Raw genomic sequence first — 14,199 nt, 5'->3', positions numbered from 1 at the left:
GGTGGGCCTGACCATCGTACCGTCCAGGGTAAAAAACATGGGCATCCTCTATAGGATTCTCCAGGCCAGAGAGGCCTTTCTCAGTAGCCTGAGAGCCTCCTAGGACATGGGTTTCTGTTACATAAGCTGCCGGTTACTGATTACTTCGTATGGCAGGCTGCGTAGACTCACTGTGTGAAGTTCAGATGCTTGAAAAAGAAATGGAAATTGAAGGATTCTTTACTCCCAGCTATGAAGAAGTTTAGAATGAGGCAGGATATAGAACTCCCCTCTGGCCTCAGACACCCTGGCAGAGCTCACCAACATGGCCTCTCCTCTTCTCCTAGCTTGCTTTTCTTTCTTTCTTTCTTTTTTTTTTTTTTTTTTGGTTTGTCAAGACAAGGTTTCTCTGTCCTGAACTCGCTTTGTGGACCAGGCTGGCCTCAAACTCACAGAGATCCGACTTTCTCTGCCTCCCTGAGGGCTGGGATTTCAGGCATGTGCCACCGCTTCCTCCTAGCTTTTTAATTTTCCCTGGAATTCACAACCACCTTTCATATACTTTTCATGAGTTCACTCCAAGCTCCCCTGTCAACTGAGACACACCAAGTATTCTGCCAATTTCAGCTTCCTGAACCATGTCATTCTGCTTTATAGTTCACAGGCCTGGTTGCCCCCTCGCTGAGGAACTCTCCTGGGTAGGGCGCCTGTTCAGGGTCTTCTCTGCCTCAGCTTTCATCTGGCTGAGTGCTGGCATGGCCCTCAGAACCATCTCTTCCCAGAGTGGGAGTAACCACTGGAAGCAAACAGAAAACGCTGAGAACAGAATGTCCCCACTGAGGACCAGCTGTCAAATGCCTCAGCAACTTTACTGGGTTGATACCTCAGATGTTGACCTTCGTCTTCTGTTGCCTTCCTAAGAAATGGGGGAGTGGAGCCGGGTGGCTACGTCACAGGCCTTTAATCCCAGCACTGAGGAGACAGAGGCAGGCATATCTTTGTGAGTTCAAGTTCAGCCTGGTCTACAGATAAAGTTCCAGGACAGTCAAGGCTACACAGAGAAACCCTATCTTGAAAAACTTAAAAAAAAAAAAAAATGGTGTAGTGGGAAAATGTTGAGGCTACATTCTCCATCCGAAAATGGCTTTATTCTATCCTTCAACCTGTTTGTTTGTTTAGTTAGTTGGTTTGGCTTGTTTTCAGACTTGTAGATTCCAGGCTAGCCTCAGACTTACTAACTGAAGGATGGTTTTGAATGTCTGGTCCTCCTGCTTCTAGATTGTTTACACTTGGATTAATGATGTTTTATGCAGTGTTGGGGATTGACTCCAGGGCTTCCTTCATGCATGCTAGGCGAGTATTCTACCAACCAAACTATATTTCCCCACCTCCACCAACCTGATTTTCGGCTGAGTCGAGGATTTTCATTTGAAAACCTGTGGAGTTCTTAAGCCCCTCAACAACTGAGCGCCACCCTCATCTCTTCACAGCCTTACCTGCTGGGCCAAGACATCCTGCAGGACCACTGAGAGTGGGGCCTGCTTTGTAGACCAGGCTGGCCTCGAACTCACAGAGACCCGCCTGCCTCAGCCTCCCCGAGTGCTGGGATTACAGGTGTGTGCCAATGTGCCCAGCTCTCTTGTTACAGGGGACTTGGTATGCTCTTCTGGACTCTGAAGGCACCGTACTTACTCATATGCACAAACACACACACACACATATACACATTAAAATGAAATAAACATATTTTTTAAAACCAGACGGTACTTCAGTAGCACATTCTTCGCTGAGTGAGTGCAGTAGGTCTATGTACACAGGACTCTGAAGACAGGAAGAGGTCTGATTTCCTGGCTGCCTATACAGGAGGGTGGCAGATGGGAGATGGAGCATGTCAGTGGAGGGTCAAGTGAAGACAGGTGGAGCTCACCAGGAAGGTGCAGGGGGAAAGAATGCCCTGGCCTCAGAAAAGCCAGGAAGTTTGGAGTGGCTGGTGAGCTGTATTTCTGGGAGTGTCCACTGTAGGTGTCCTGGAACGTCCCAGAGCTTAGCTGAGAGGATTTAGACCTGGGGCCGACAGAGCCAGGTGTGTGTGAGCGGGTGGGGCGTGGAGACTTGAGCCGCTGACGCAGTAGGGCCAAGCAGTGACGGGGTGGAGGGCAGCGAGGAGGAGGTTGACCTTTGGAGCCGCTTGAGGAGGGGCTGGCTACTCACTCCCGTGATGTGTTCTCGGCTCATCCAGTATGAGCCGGCCTACGTGGAATCCGAGAAGCGCTCCCCGTAAGAAGCTCGGGTTCTGGGAAAAGTCCCATTCTAAAAACGGGAGGTCCGGGAGGCAAGCTGGCTCTGGAGGTGCAAGCAGGTCAACCAGGATGCAGGCTCTGGAAACAAATGCATACCCAGGTCCCGGAGGCGAGGGTTCTGGGGGCGGTTCTGGAAGCAAGGGGACCGCAGTAGCGCTCTGCTCCACAGCGCAGGGAAGAAAGCAGGCATTGTTTAAGAATCAGCACAAGCACTTGTCCCTAACAAACCGTTTAAAAACCCCATTGTAAACATTTTTTGGAGCAGTCCTGGAGGGTCTCGTTGCCGGGGTGACGAGATAAAGCCCTGAAGTCCCTGCAGGGACCGCGGCCGCGCCCCGTCGCCGCCCCTAGCTCTGCTTGGCTCTAGTAACTTTCCCGCACCTACAGCAACTAGCGTGGCGCATGCGTACCCTACTCCGCGAGCGGCCCTGGTTGCTAGGGGTTACCGGATCCCTTGCCAGGAGCCCGCCTATGTCTCTCTCTGGTTGGTAGCAGCTGCCATCTGTCGGAGCAGTTGTCACCTCTAATTGGACAGCACCAAGTTTTGCAGGCGGGGCCCGCGCCCTGCGGCACCGGTCAGTTGGACTCTCCGGGAGGGGACAGTCCGGGCAGCGCGGCTGGTCCTCCCTGGAGCACGAGAGACCTGCTGCTCTTCGGGCCTCTCGGGGTCAGCGTCCAGGCGGGCGGCGATGATCCTCGAGGAGAGGCCAGATGACCAAGGCGCTGGCGAGGACAGGGCCCGGCAGAAGGACGAAGGCAGCATCCGCAAGGTAGGGGCTGAGGAGGGGTGTAGGTCTCCAGCCTCTTGCCCCGGGCTGTGCAGCGCGGCCTTCGCGGCCTTTCCTTCCTGGGACCTGCTCCCCTGCAAGCCAGCTGGGGAAACTGAGGCCCGGAGGAGAGGCCGGAGGTGTTTCAAGCTCTGTGGGAATTCCAGTGGCGCAGCCAAGGTCTGGATGGTTTCTCTGAAGTTAGGGATCCAAGAAGTTGGTTCTGATGGGTGATAGCCCCCACTCCCTCACCACCACCATCCCAAGCAGGTGGTTTTTTTCTGACACCCGGAGAGCCTCCTTTCCCAACAGTGCCCTCTGGGTGCACAGATGCCGGAGTCCATTAGATGTTAGATTGTAGCGACAGACTGCAGAAACCTTGCGGATTTCACAGGGCAGCCTGTCTTCTTGCCACTTTCCCGAACATAGACCCCTTCCAAAGTCCCTGATTCTGGGGATGAGTGTGCCTGGAACACGGGGTTAAATAGGGGTAGAACGGAGACCTGTATGTTCTTTGCTTCATGGGGTGCTATGGTGAACTCACTCTGCTGCCCCAGTCTGGGTGTTTCCTAGGAGTCAGTGGGCGGTTTAGTTTCTCAGGGTTTGTGCAGGCCCTGGGGTACCCCTGCCCACTCCCGGGAGGCTGCTAAGCAGAGGCTCCTGTCACTACTCCCAGGTGCCTGCCATGGCACCCTGCCCTCCTTCCTCCCTGGTGTCAGACTACACAGTGTTGCTGGCTGAGTCTATCCAGTTTTTGTGTGTGTGAGGCTCAGGTCTCCGAGGGGAGCAGGAGACGGGGGAGGCACCGGGACTTGGACAGATCTCTCAAGGGCTCCCTCCTACTTGGGCATGCCTAATGCCACAGTGACTAGCTGGCACTAGAGAGAGTGGGTGATGGGGAAGAGAGGAAAGGAAGGAGGGAGGGAGACAGAGCTTGCAACATGGACTCCGTGAACTCTTCCTCATGGGCAGCTGTGCTTTGCAGTTGCCCTTTGGAGGCTGTGCATGTTGCGTTGGGTAGCCTCCCTGTCATGAGTGTGGGACTGCCCTCAGAGAGCGAACTCAGTAGAGGCAGCCTGAGGAGGCTTAGGGTTATCCTGTTCCTGCTTTCTGTTCCCAGGCCTGTGTGGGGATAACTGACCCCTCCCTTTTGCTAATCCTGGGGGACAGCCCAGTTCAGGCCACTTTGGGTGGGACTTTGAGTGGGAAGGTTTGTTTCTCTGACCCCATCCCTGTCCTCTCTGAACACAGCCAGACCCTGTCCTGGGTCACTGCTATTGGGGTGTCAAAGGTGGCAAGCTCTCCCAGAGTTTGGCATGAAAGGAGGTCATCCATGGTTAGGTGGCCTTTGTTTCCAGAGGGTGGGGAGATTGCACCGGGAGAGAGCTGGTTACTCAGCATCTGTGGCCTCCCTGCTGGACACTTCCCTCAGCCCCATGTGGAAAACTGGGTGTGGACCGTCAGCTTCCAGAATCCATCCAGCCCTACAGATCTGTCTCTGGCTTGCTTATCTTGCCTTTCTGCCAACACAGGTTAGGAGCTTGGCTTGGCCTCCTTCGGTGAACCAAGGTTAAGAAGGGGAAGGACAGGCCCAGGGCCTGGGGCTGGACAAGCCCAGAGTGACTGGCTGCTGTGCCTAGAAAGCCCAGAGTGCCTGGCTGCTGCAGCTCCCCAGTGGGTGGGGGAGGGGCGGGGGCCATAGGCCATCACTGAGCTGAGGCCTACAGCCCAGCTCATGTCTAGTCTTACTGCTTACCAGAACCTAGGCAGCTAGAGCCTTGTAGTAGGATCTTGGGAAGCAGGTGTTTGTAGTTTTCTTAGTAGCTTTGAAGAGGGGAGACTACCAGGGCCTCGGTTTCCCTCCTGCACAAGAAGGGATGGGCCCCAGAAGAAGGCAGTACAGCGTGGGTCCAGCGCTTTCCCCTGCCCTGCCCCTATGCTATCTTGTGCCAGCCATCCAGAGAGTGAGTCACCTGTCTGTGGTCACCCAAGGATGACTTAATGGCCTCCTTCTTTCAGAGTGACCCCGGGGGCCACTCCTGTGGGCGCTCTTCAGTGACAGGATCCTTTCTTAGAAAACTGGCTCTGTGGTGAGGGGCCGGAGCTACAGTAGAAGGGACTGCCTCCAGGAGCTCCATCCAAAGTGTAAGGTGTAAGCCTTGCTTAAAGCTGTGCAAGGTGCCGGTGTTGTGGGCTGACGATACTGTTCTTTGCATGACTGTAAGCCATGCTTTGGATGCATGGCCAGTATTGGCACTGCCAGGATTTACACACACACACACACACACACACACACACACACAGACACACACACACACACAACATATCATTAGATTAGAGCCTTTGAGTCTCTGTGACCTCCTCCCCCATCTGTTAGATGGTCAGCGGCCCCTAATGAGGATATTCCCCAGGGAAAGAGCCATCTGCAAAATCTTTACCGCCAAGTCTTAGGCTGGTGGATTAAGCCAGACAGGGTAAGAATCCTGTGTGGCTTGTGGCTTGGAGGACTTTAGGCTGTGTCCCGCATCACTGGTCCCCGCTCCCGGCAGCTCTGGGAGGAAGCCCGTAGGCCGAGGCTGAGCCCGCAGTTGGAAAGAGGGGATGTCACAGATAACCCAGGGCACCTCTCTCACGTTACACAGGAGGAGCTTTCATCCTCCTGGAGCTGGCAAAGGAACCCTGGAACCCAACACCTAGTTGTCTGTATCACAGATCAGGTACTCATTACTGCCTGAGCAGCACAGGCAGCACAGTCCCCTGTGGGCAGAGCCCCGGAGACAAGTCCCTAGGGCTACACAGGCCAGGTCTTTAAAGGGGGCTCATCCTCGGCTTCCGTAGTAGCTCTTTGGAGAAGTGGCCAGACCCCAAGGCAAATTGTACCTCCTGCATATTTGATCTGGTGAGTCCCCAGAGCATATGATGTTGGTTCCAGCAAGGACAATTAGAAAGGGCTTCCAGATGGAGAGTCACAACTTATTTTTTTTTTAACCAATTTATTTTTATTTTATGTGTGTTTGGTGTTTTGCCTGCATGTATGTCTGTGTGAAGGTGACAGATCCCCTGGAACTGGAGCTACAGACAGTTCCGAGCTGCTGTGTGGGTGCCGGGATTCGAACCTGGGTCCTCTGGAAGAGCAGTCTGTGGTCTTAACTGCTGAGCCATCTCTCCAGCCCCTTACCTTAATTTTTTTAAAGGTTTCATCTTTAATTATGTGTGTGTGCGTGCATGTCTGTGTGTGGTTATTTGCATGTAAGTGCAGCTGTCCTTAGAGGCCAGAGGCATTGGATACCCACCAGAGGTAGAATCACAGAGAGTTGTGAGCCAGCTGCCATGAGTGCTGGGAACCCAACTCAAGTTCTCTGCGAGAGCAGTATGGGCTCTTAACCACTGAGCCATCTCTGAAGAGAGCTGTGTCCAGAGCACCATTGTACCACATTTTAAACTGTTGTGGTACCCAGTGTTAGGAGAGTGGGTTATATGGGGAGACCTCTTGATGTATGAGCCAATTAGCCGGCTGGGATAAGATGGAGCTGATGGCATCTGTGAAACACTGTGGAAAAGCATCTCACCCACGTCTCCAGCCAGGCCCCCCCAGCCCCTCCCTGTGATGCTAGCTCAGGCTCCAGCCCACAGTAACCAAGCTCAGAGGACCAAGGACAGGCCAAGGTCCTCTGAGCTTGGCAGGGGGTATGCCAACCACCTGAATAACCACCTGCATCCTGCCTGCAGGGCTATGACTCCTTGGTGCAGAACCCGCCTGGCCAGCTGCAGAGCCACAGGGCTCGGCTCCACCAGCAGATCAGCAAGGAGCTGCGGATGAGGACCGGTGCTGAAAACCTCTACAGGTGAGCCCCTGCTACCGCCTGGCCCTGGACTGGGTAGCGATCCTGTCATCAGTCAGAAAGAGGGACACATGGGCCCCGACATGGCTGCCACTCGGGTTCTTACTATATACTTCATTGTTCAGCCTAGACATTCACAGGCAAACCAGGCCCGTTCCCACCTCTGGGCCTTCCCATATATGCTTGGCCGGAGGACCAAAAGCCTCTTTAGTGAACTTCAGAGGCTGCTCTGAAGAGGCTGTGTATGGTAGGCGGCCGAGCACTCCAAGGTTGGAGACCTTGAAAGTGGCCTTCTGACCCAGGCTGCTTCCTCTAAGTGTGGCAACATTGTGCATTCTGATCTCCCCACAGCCTTTGCAACCCATGCTCTACAGGAACCCCAGGCCCATACCCCCTCAACATCTTTCCCCTTCCCTGTCATCAGAGACCTCCCAATACAGACACACGGAGGGCTGGCTGTGCCCATAGGCCAGGGAGCTTGGGGCTGGAATCTCAACGGCGTTGGAGAATAAGCAGTAAGGGGAGGTATAGGGGCTAGAGAAACAGTTCAGTGGTTAGGAGCACTGTCTGTTCCTCCAAAGGACCTGGGTTCAATTCCCAGCACCCACATGGCAACTCACGACTGTCCGTAACTCCAGTTCCAAGGGTTCTGACACCTTTATACTAATGCACATGAAATTTAAGAGAGAGAGAGAGAGAGAGGAGGCGTCATAGGAGAAGAGGAAGGCACCTCTGAGCCAGCCCCACTATTGCCACGCTTACTCCGGCAGTGGGGCCTAGCCTGGCAGCACTCGCCCCATTTGGATGGGCTCTGAAGCTTGGGTGGAGTGGGAGAGCTTCTGTGAGTCTGGGTCACTGGATCTCCTGAGGCATGGGTCTTTCCCCACTTCTCTGTCCTCTCCCAGAGCCACCAGCAACAGCTGGGTCCGAGAGACAGTCGCCTTGGAGCTGAGTTATGTCAACTCTAACCTGCAGCTGCTGAAAGAGGAGCTGGCGGAGCTGAGCAGCAGCATAGATGTGGACCAGCCAGAGGGGTGTGAGACCCCAGGCGGGGCATGCACACCCTTGTGGAGGGGGCACCCGGGTGATGGGAGCCTCGGAACGGGACTCCAGGCCCCCTCTATGGGCAGTGGGTCTAGAGCCCATTCTTCTGGTTCTAGTGAAAGTGTTACCATTCCCATGATCCCCCTGGGCCTGAAGGAAACCACTGAGTTGGACTGGGCCACACCCCTGAAGGTAAGTGCTGGCTTGTCAACCTTGAGGGGAGTGGCCCTGAAGTGGGCTGAGGGGGATTAGATGCTTCCTAATGTAATCATCTCATTGAACAAATGAGGAAACTGGGGCAGAGCGGGGAGGAAGGACTGGCTCTGCCATCCTGCTGCCTGATTCTTCTGGTCCTCACAACCCGGGCTAAGGGGCATATGAAGGTTTGGATTGGGACCCTGCCCCAGATGACTATGACTATGATGAATGACTATTCTGGGTGGCCCAGAATGACCACCGGGTTCCAGGATCCCCTGTACAGGGTCCCCTGGCTCAGGGACATCCCCCATCTAGAACCTATTCTTTGAGGGACCCAGAGAGGGTTCAGACCCCAGAACAGGCCATGTCCATGACCTTATGATTTAGTGTCTGAGCCTCCAAGGTGCCAGATGAGTGAATGTGTGTAAAAATGGTACCTACAAGAATCCTGGTCCAGTTCTGTCTTAGGAACCCAGGGCTTGGGGACCAGAACACCAGCATCCAACAATGTCCCCACCCTCCTCTCCCAGGTCTTCAGCCCTTCTCCCTGGCCCCTCCCAACCCCAGAGCAGGCTGCCAGGCATAGAGGGCCCCAAGGGCAATACCTGTTCTCCCATCAGGAGCTGATCTCTGAGCACTTTGGAGAAGATGGTTCCTCCTATGAGACAGAGATCCAGGAACTAGAGGACCTACGGCAGGTGGGTGGGCTGCTCCCCCTCTTGTTGCTCCAGAGACAGAAGAGAAAGACAGAAGGTTGGATCCCAGTGTAGGGGTTCATAGGGAATCCCCAAATGCTGGGAGGAAATCTGGGAGATGGGCATGCCCAGTGTTCACAGAAGGACCTGGGACTAATAGGTGACTCCATTTTGTCCATGCTCTGTTGCTCTGGGAAGCGGCGGGGCCTGTCCCTTCCTCCGGGCTTTACTTGGCCTCTTGTGCCAGGCTGCCCTCAGAGTCCCTAGGATAGCAAATGCTCCCTGGGGACGGTGCCCACGCAGTTCCAAGGGTGGCATCATGATGGCGGGTCTTAGAACCGGGCCCAGTCGGACTCTCCCTTGTAGGCCACGAGGACTCCCAGCCGAGACGAGGTAGGCCTGGATCTGCTTGCAGCCTACTATAGCCAGCTCTGTTTCCTGGACGCACGTTTCTTCAGTCCCTCCCGGAGCCCAGGGCTGCTCTTCCACTGGTAGGGGCTAGCAGCAGAGGTGGAGGCCCTGGGATGGGAGAGGCCAGGTTGTTATGGGACCCATACCCACCCTGACACCATGCCACAGGTACGACTCGCTCACGGGGGTCCCGGCACAGCAGCGGGCTCTGGCCTTCGAGAAGGGCAGTGTACTGTTTAACATTGGGGCACTCCACACGCAGATCGGAGCGCGGCAGGACTGCGCCTGCACCGAGGGCGCCACCCATGCCACTGAGGCTTTCCAGAGGGCTGCTGGTGAGGGCAGTAGACCATAGCAAGAGGGGTATGGCACCCATCTCTGTGGCAGGAACTAACTAGGGTTGGTGGACATGACCTCACTGTATGAGAAACTGCACATAAGCCCTTCGGTGGAAAGTTTAGAAAGCAGTGTTGGTGGGCATGGGAAATTCCTGCCCATGTGAGTTCTCTATTCATCTCCAGGGGCTTTCAGACTCCTGAGAGAGAACTTCTCCCATGCACCGAGCCCAGACATGAGTGCCGCCTCCCTCTCCATGCTGGAGCAGCTCATGGTTGCCCAGGCACAGGAGTGCATCTTCAAGGGCCTCCTGCTGTCAGCCTCTGCAACACCTGACAACGGTCCGGCTCAGCTGCAGTTGGCTCAGGAAGCTGCCCAGGTGAGGCCAAGGAGCCCTGCCCTTGAGTGGAACCAGGGCGGGGTTGGGTTGCAGCCAGGTCAGGCAAGGATGGGCAGCCCCGGATGAGGCAGCCCCATCTAGTGCTCTGTCACTCCTTAAAGCTGGTGGCTGTCCTGGTTCTCGAGGTCCCAAGAACAGGGACTGAGGCCTCAGATGCCCAGGTCTGGCTCAGTTTGGAGTCTAGGGAGAGGCTTGTGGAATGTGGGCAGAGTAGATGGAGATTGAGCCTAGGGTGCATAGGCCAGGAACTTAAGCTGTGTACTTGGGGCTGACTGGCCTTGTCCCTTGAGCTCCCTGGGCCCGAGGAAAGGCAGAGGCTCCACTTGCACCCGATTGCCTGTTGGCAGGTGGCAGCTGAGTATGGCCTTGTGCACCGGGCCATGGCCCAGCCGCCTGTCCGAGACTACCTGCCCACCTCCTGGACTAACCTGGCACGTGTCAAGGCTGAGCACTTCTGCGCCCTGGCCCACTATCACACAGCCATGGCCCTCTGTGAAAGCTCCTGTGAGTGTCACCAACCCCACATGCCCGTGTGTGCCCACAGAGGCTCCCTTCCTCAGGCTCATGGCCTCTCTAACCCCTCACAGCAGCCAAGGGAGAACTCTCAAGGCAGGAGCACACCTCCCAGCCCTCAACTACCTGTGAGCCCCAAGGCCCCACGCTGCCGCAGCACCCGGAGGAACGCAGGAAACTTGGTGAGGCATCACAGACAGGGCCCTGGGCCAAATGTGGCAGGGTGCCCCCTCTCCCCATAGTCACTCAGCAGCTGACCTCCTGGGGTTGCTAGAAACTGCTGAGAGAAGTTCTTGGGGGTGCTGGATAGGTGGCAACATAGCGACATAGCTGGGGACCGCTCTTCCCTTGCTCTACTGTTTGGCCTGGCAGAGCTTTCCCAATCTGGCCAACCATGTCTGACCCTGTGGCCCATTCCACTTCCTGATGCATCCTGAGACAGAGGGTCGGGGGGCCCAGCCTGGAAGGGCCAGCTGGCGGAGGGAGGACCCTTTTGTTTGCGTGCGTGCGTGCGTGCATGCATGCGTGACAGTGCTATGCCCGTGCACAGCCAAGGCCCACCTGAAGCGTGCCATCCTGGGCCAGGAGGAGGCGCTGCGGCTTCACACTCTGTGCAGAGTCCTGCGCCAGGTGGACCTGCTCCAGGTTGTGGTGACGCAGGCCCTGCGGCGCTCGCTGGCCAAGTACTCGGAGCTTGAGCGCGAGGATGACTTCTTCGAGGCTGTGGAGGCCCCCGACATCCAGCGTGAGCACCCAGGGCCTTTTGGGATGAGTATGCTAGTCAGAGAGGCCAGCGGAGCCCCTGCAGAGGCAGTCAGCACTAGGGAGGCTGGGTCGGGAGGGCAAGGTTGAAGGGCAGCATGGGTTGCAGAGTGAAACCCTGAAACTCTCTTTGGGTGGCCGGGGAGGCAGGCTTGGCTGCAGAGTGAAGCCTGGAAGGACGTCAGGCCAGCATCCCCTGCCACCTCCTTCCTCACTTGACTCATACAAGGCAAGAGGGGACAGAGACACAGTGCCAGTTGGGGCTCCTTGGTCAATTCCTGGAAGCCCCTATCTGTTCAGGGAGCCGGTACAGCCGTGGCTGTCGGTAGGGACAGCTGGGCTTTAAAGACCCAGGAAAGGTACAGGCCACACACTCGTATGAGTTGAGCCAAGTCCCACTGGTGGAGCTCTGGTTCCGGGAGGACCAAGGGACTGGAGTTCAGCTCCAATTCTCTCCCTCCTTCCCGGTCAGCCAAGACCCAGCAGGCACCAGAGGTGAAGATGCCCAGCCTGTCCCAGATGAAGGTGACGGACTTCTTCCATCGTCTGGTGAGCAGGCCAGTTCTTCCTCCCTGTCCCTCTTCCCTTTGCCCCCTCAGCTGTTCCTGCTCCAGGGTGCGTGGGCTAAGATGGGGTGCCAGACAAGTCAGGGCTCCTTGACCTGCCACTCAGCCAAGCCTCTATCACTTGCCTCCCCACCAGGGTCCCCTGTCTGTGTTCTCAACCAAGAACCGGTGGCAGCTGGTAGGACCGGTGCGCATGACCCGAGGAGAGGGTGGCTTCGGTTTCACCCTGAGGGGGGACTCCCCCGTCCTCATCGCTGCCGTCGTTCCCGGGGGCCAGGCTGAGGTAAAGCCCCCCCCCAGATCCCCCACCCACCGTGCTGAGGTCCTAGACCGTCCTGGTGAGCTGCCGTGACCTCACTGACCCGCCTTCTCCGTAGTCTGCCGGCCTGAAGGAGGGTGACTACATCACGTCGGTGAATGGGCATCCTTGCAAGTGGTGGAAGCACGTGGAGGTGGTGGCCCAGCTGAGGGGCACGGGCGACGAAGGCGTGAGCCTGGAGGTCGTGTCCCTGCTGCCCGGCCCCGAACCACGCAGCACGGTGAACCCTTGTCCCGGGGAGAAGATTCCCAACCCTCTGCCCTCCCCAGCCCTGGTCCTCCCCCTGGGTACTCAGGAGGCCTCAGAGAGAAAGTGGGCAGGTGGCCTCGACTGGGGGGTGGCCTTCTGGGCGGTGGTCACCTGTGACGGTGCCTCCACAGTGTGGCTACTGCCCTGCTCCAAATGAAGCTTCCAGACTAATTTGTCCCCAGAACAGAAGCTTTTAAGCCAGTTTGTTCCAGAGGCCACGTCCACTCAGCGTGGTCACTCGGGTTGGGTGGCAAGCAGCAGACAAGCAGCGCCACAGGGTCACCTCAAATGCCCCCAACACATCCCTAACACACCCAGAGAGCCACCTCTTCCCTGGGTGGCCGCCGATAGAGCAGGCAGCGGCGGCTGACCACGTCCATCTCTGTCCTGGCTCCAGGGACCCCGACGTTCAGCACTGCTGTGGGGCCAGAGAGAGTGTGGTTTAGAGACACCGGTGCCTGCACGTGCCCGCCCCTGGCCCATCCTTGGCTGGAGCCGCAAGACCAAACAAAACAAGCCCAGGAGCCACCCTGACCCCTGCACCAACAGGAACTGTGTCACCTGTCCCTGAGCTGGGCGTCCTGTACCCCTGTGTGATCAGAGGGGGGCATCTTCCTGGGCACAGCAGCCTGTAACCAGCTCCAGCCAGCCAGGGCCGCCTAGTGCGTTCTGTCCCTCTGCTCTAGGGGACCATCAGGCTGCCCCCCACACACACCTTGCTTCGAGCTAGAGATGTCTATTAAAAATGCTGGTCAGAGGAGGTGAGTCGGAGCCCGGTGCTGGGGCCGTGGGCCACTTCACCCCACTGGGAATATATCTCAGTGTACTCAGGACACAGGGTTATGCCAAGGGCAGCAGGGATGGTGCTACCCTCCCGGCTCCTGCCATGCCCCGTCTACTCTGCTGCTGCCTGTCTCTATCCTCAAGTCCGGTTGCTTTGGGCGTGTACCCTCAGGGCCCTCCCCTGAATAGTAAGATTCTGCCTGATACACAGTAGCCCTTCTGGCCACCTGTCTCCCTTGCTGGTTAGTCAGTCTCTCTGTGTGCAAGGTCCCAGCAAAAGCATTTTATCTGCAGCCCAGCTTTCAGACCAGCCTGATGCCCATTCCACCCGCTCCCGTGCAGGCCCTGGCAGGTCCCTCAGAAGGGTGGGCTTAGGCTCTGGACTCCAAAAGGACAGGATGGGGGCCACCATGTGGGAAGCAAGTCCTAAACTGTGCATGAATCCATGAAGATGTTCTCCCTCAAAGTCCCTGAAAGGTTCTGTGGAAACAGAAAGGCTGCGTGTATCTCCATGGTACAGCATGAATGAAGACAGGGTGTGTGTGTGTGTGTGTGTGTGTGTTCAATCCCCAGAACTAGAAAAACAAACAAAATCAGATGGGGAACTTGCTCCCTGTGACCACCAGGGGGCAGCTGTCACCCACTCATGCAGCCCTAGGAAGCTGCAGCTCTTCCAACACCCATGAACCTGAGGAAGGACCAGGAAAGAGGCAGCCGGCTCCTCCCTCGTTCCCTGCCCCCCCACTCCCGTAGTCAGCGCCCCACAGCCTTTCATCCTCCAGCCTCTGCTGAGGGGCTCCCAGCTGAGAGCACCTGAGCCCACGCTCTAGCTCTGCTCACACAGTGCAGGGCTCTGCTGTATTTCAACCCGTGCAGACTTCAGCGCCACGGTCCAGCGGATGCACGTAGGGCGTAAGCACGTGAGTCTGAAAGATCCAAGTGCAGCTTTTGCCCGAAGTTAGGAGAGGCTCCCAGGGGACCCAGATGCGTCCCTCATCATTCACCTGCCCTCCGGGGACAATCTCCAGCTCAGCA

General features: G+C 56.7%; 1 protein-coding gene across 4 annotated transcripts; it reads left to right on the top strand.

Annotated features, from left to right (window-relative positions):
* The first annotated feature begins 2,850 nt into the window (after positions 1–2,850).
* On the top strand, positions 2,851–13,139 carry Rhpn1 (rhophilin Rho GTPase binding protein 1). Of its 4 annotated transcripts, XM_021659981.2 has the most exons (15): positions 2,851–3,049; positions 6,776–6,891; positions 7,794–7,922; positions 8,049–8,124; positions 8,751–8,828; positions 9,192–9,316; positions 9,405–9,571; positions 9,758–9,951; positions 10,320–10,476; positions 10,560–10,667; positions 11,036–11,230; positions 11,720–11,796; positions 11,950–12,096; positions 12,191–12,352; positions 12,779–13,139. In XM_021659981.2, exons 1-15 carry the CDS (start codon positions 2,969–2,971, stop codon positions 12,950–12,952), a joined length of 1,986 nt encoding a protein of 661 aa, XP_021515656.1. In that variant the 5' UTR covers positions 2,851–2,968; the 3' UTR covers positions 12,953–13,139. The 4 variants fall into 4 exon arrangements, with proteins under 4 accessions (XP_021515656.1, XP_021515648.1, XP_021515643.1 ...); XM_021659973.2 differs by having other exon boundaries at positions 7,794–8,124; XM_021659968.2 differs by having other exon boundaries at positions 2,852–3,049; positions 7,794–8,124; positions 10,563–10,667.
* Positions 13,140–14,199: the final 1,060 nt, after the last annotated feature.

The sequence above is a fragment of the Meriones unguiculatus genome, chromosome 8 (genome assembly GCF_030254825.1).
Source record: "Meriones unguiculatus strain TT.TT164.6M chromosome 8, Bangor_MerUng_6.1, whole genome shotgun sequence".
Classification (NCBI taxonomy): domain Eukaryota; kingdom Metazoa; phylum Chordata; class Mammalia; order Rodentia; family Muridae; genus Meriones; species Meriones unguiculatus.
Note: the sequence above shows the minus strand (reverse complement) of the source record. Positions and strands in the feature narration are given on the sequence as shown.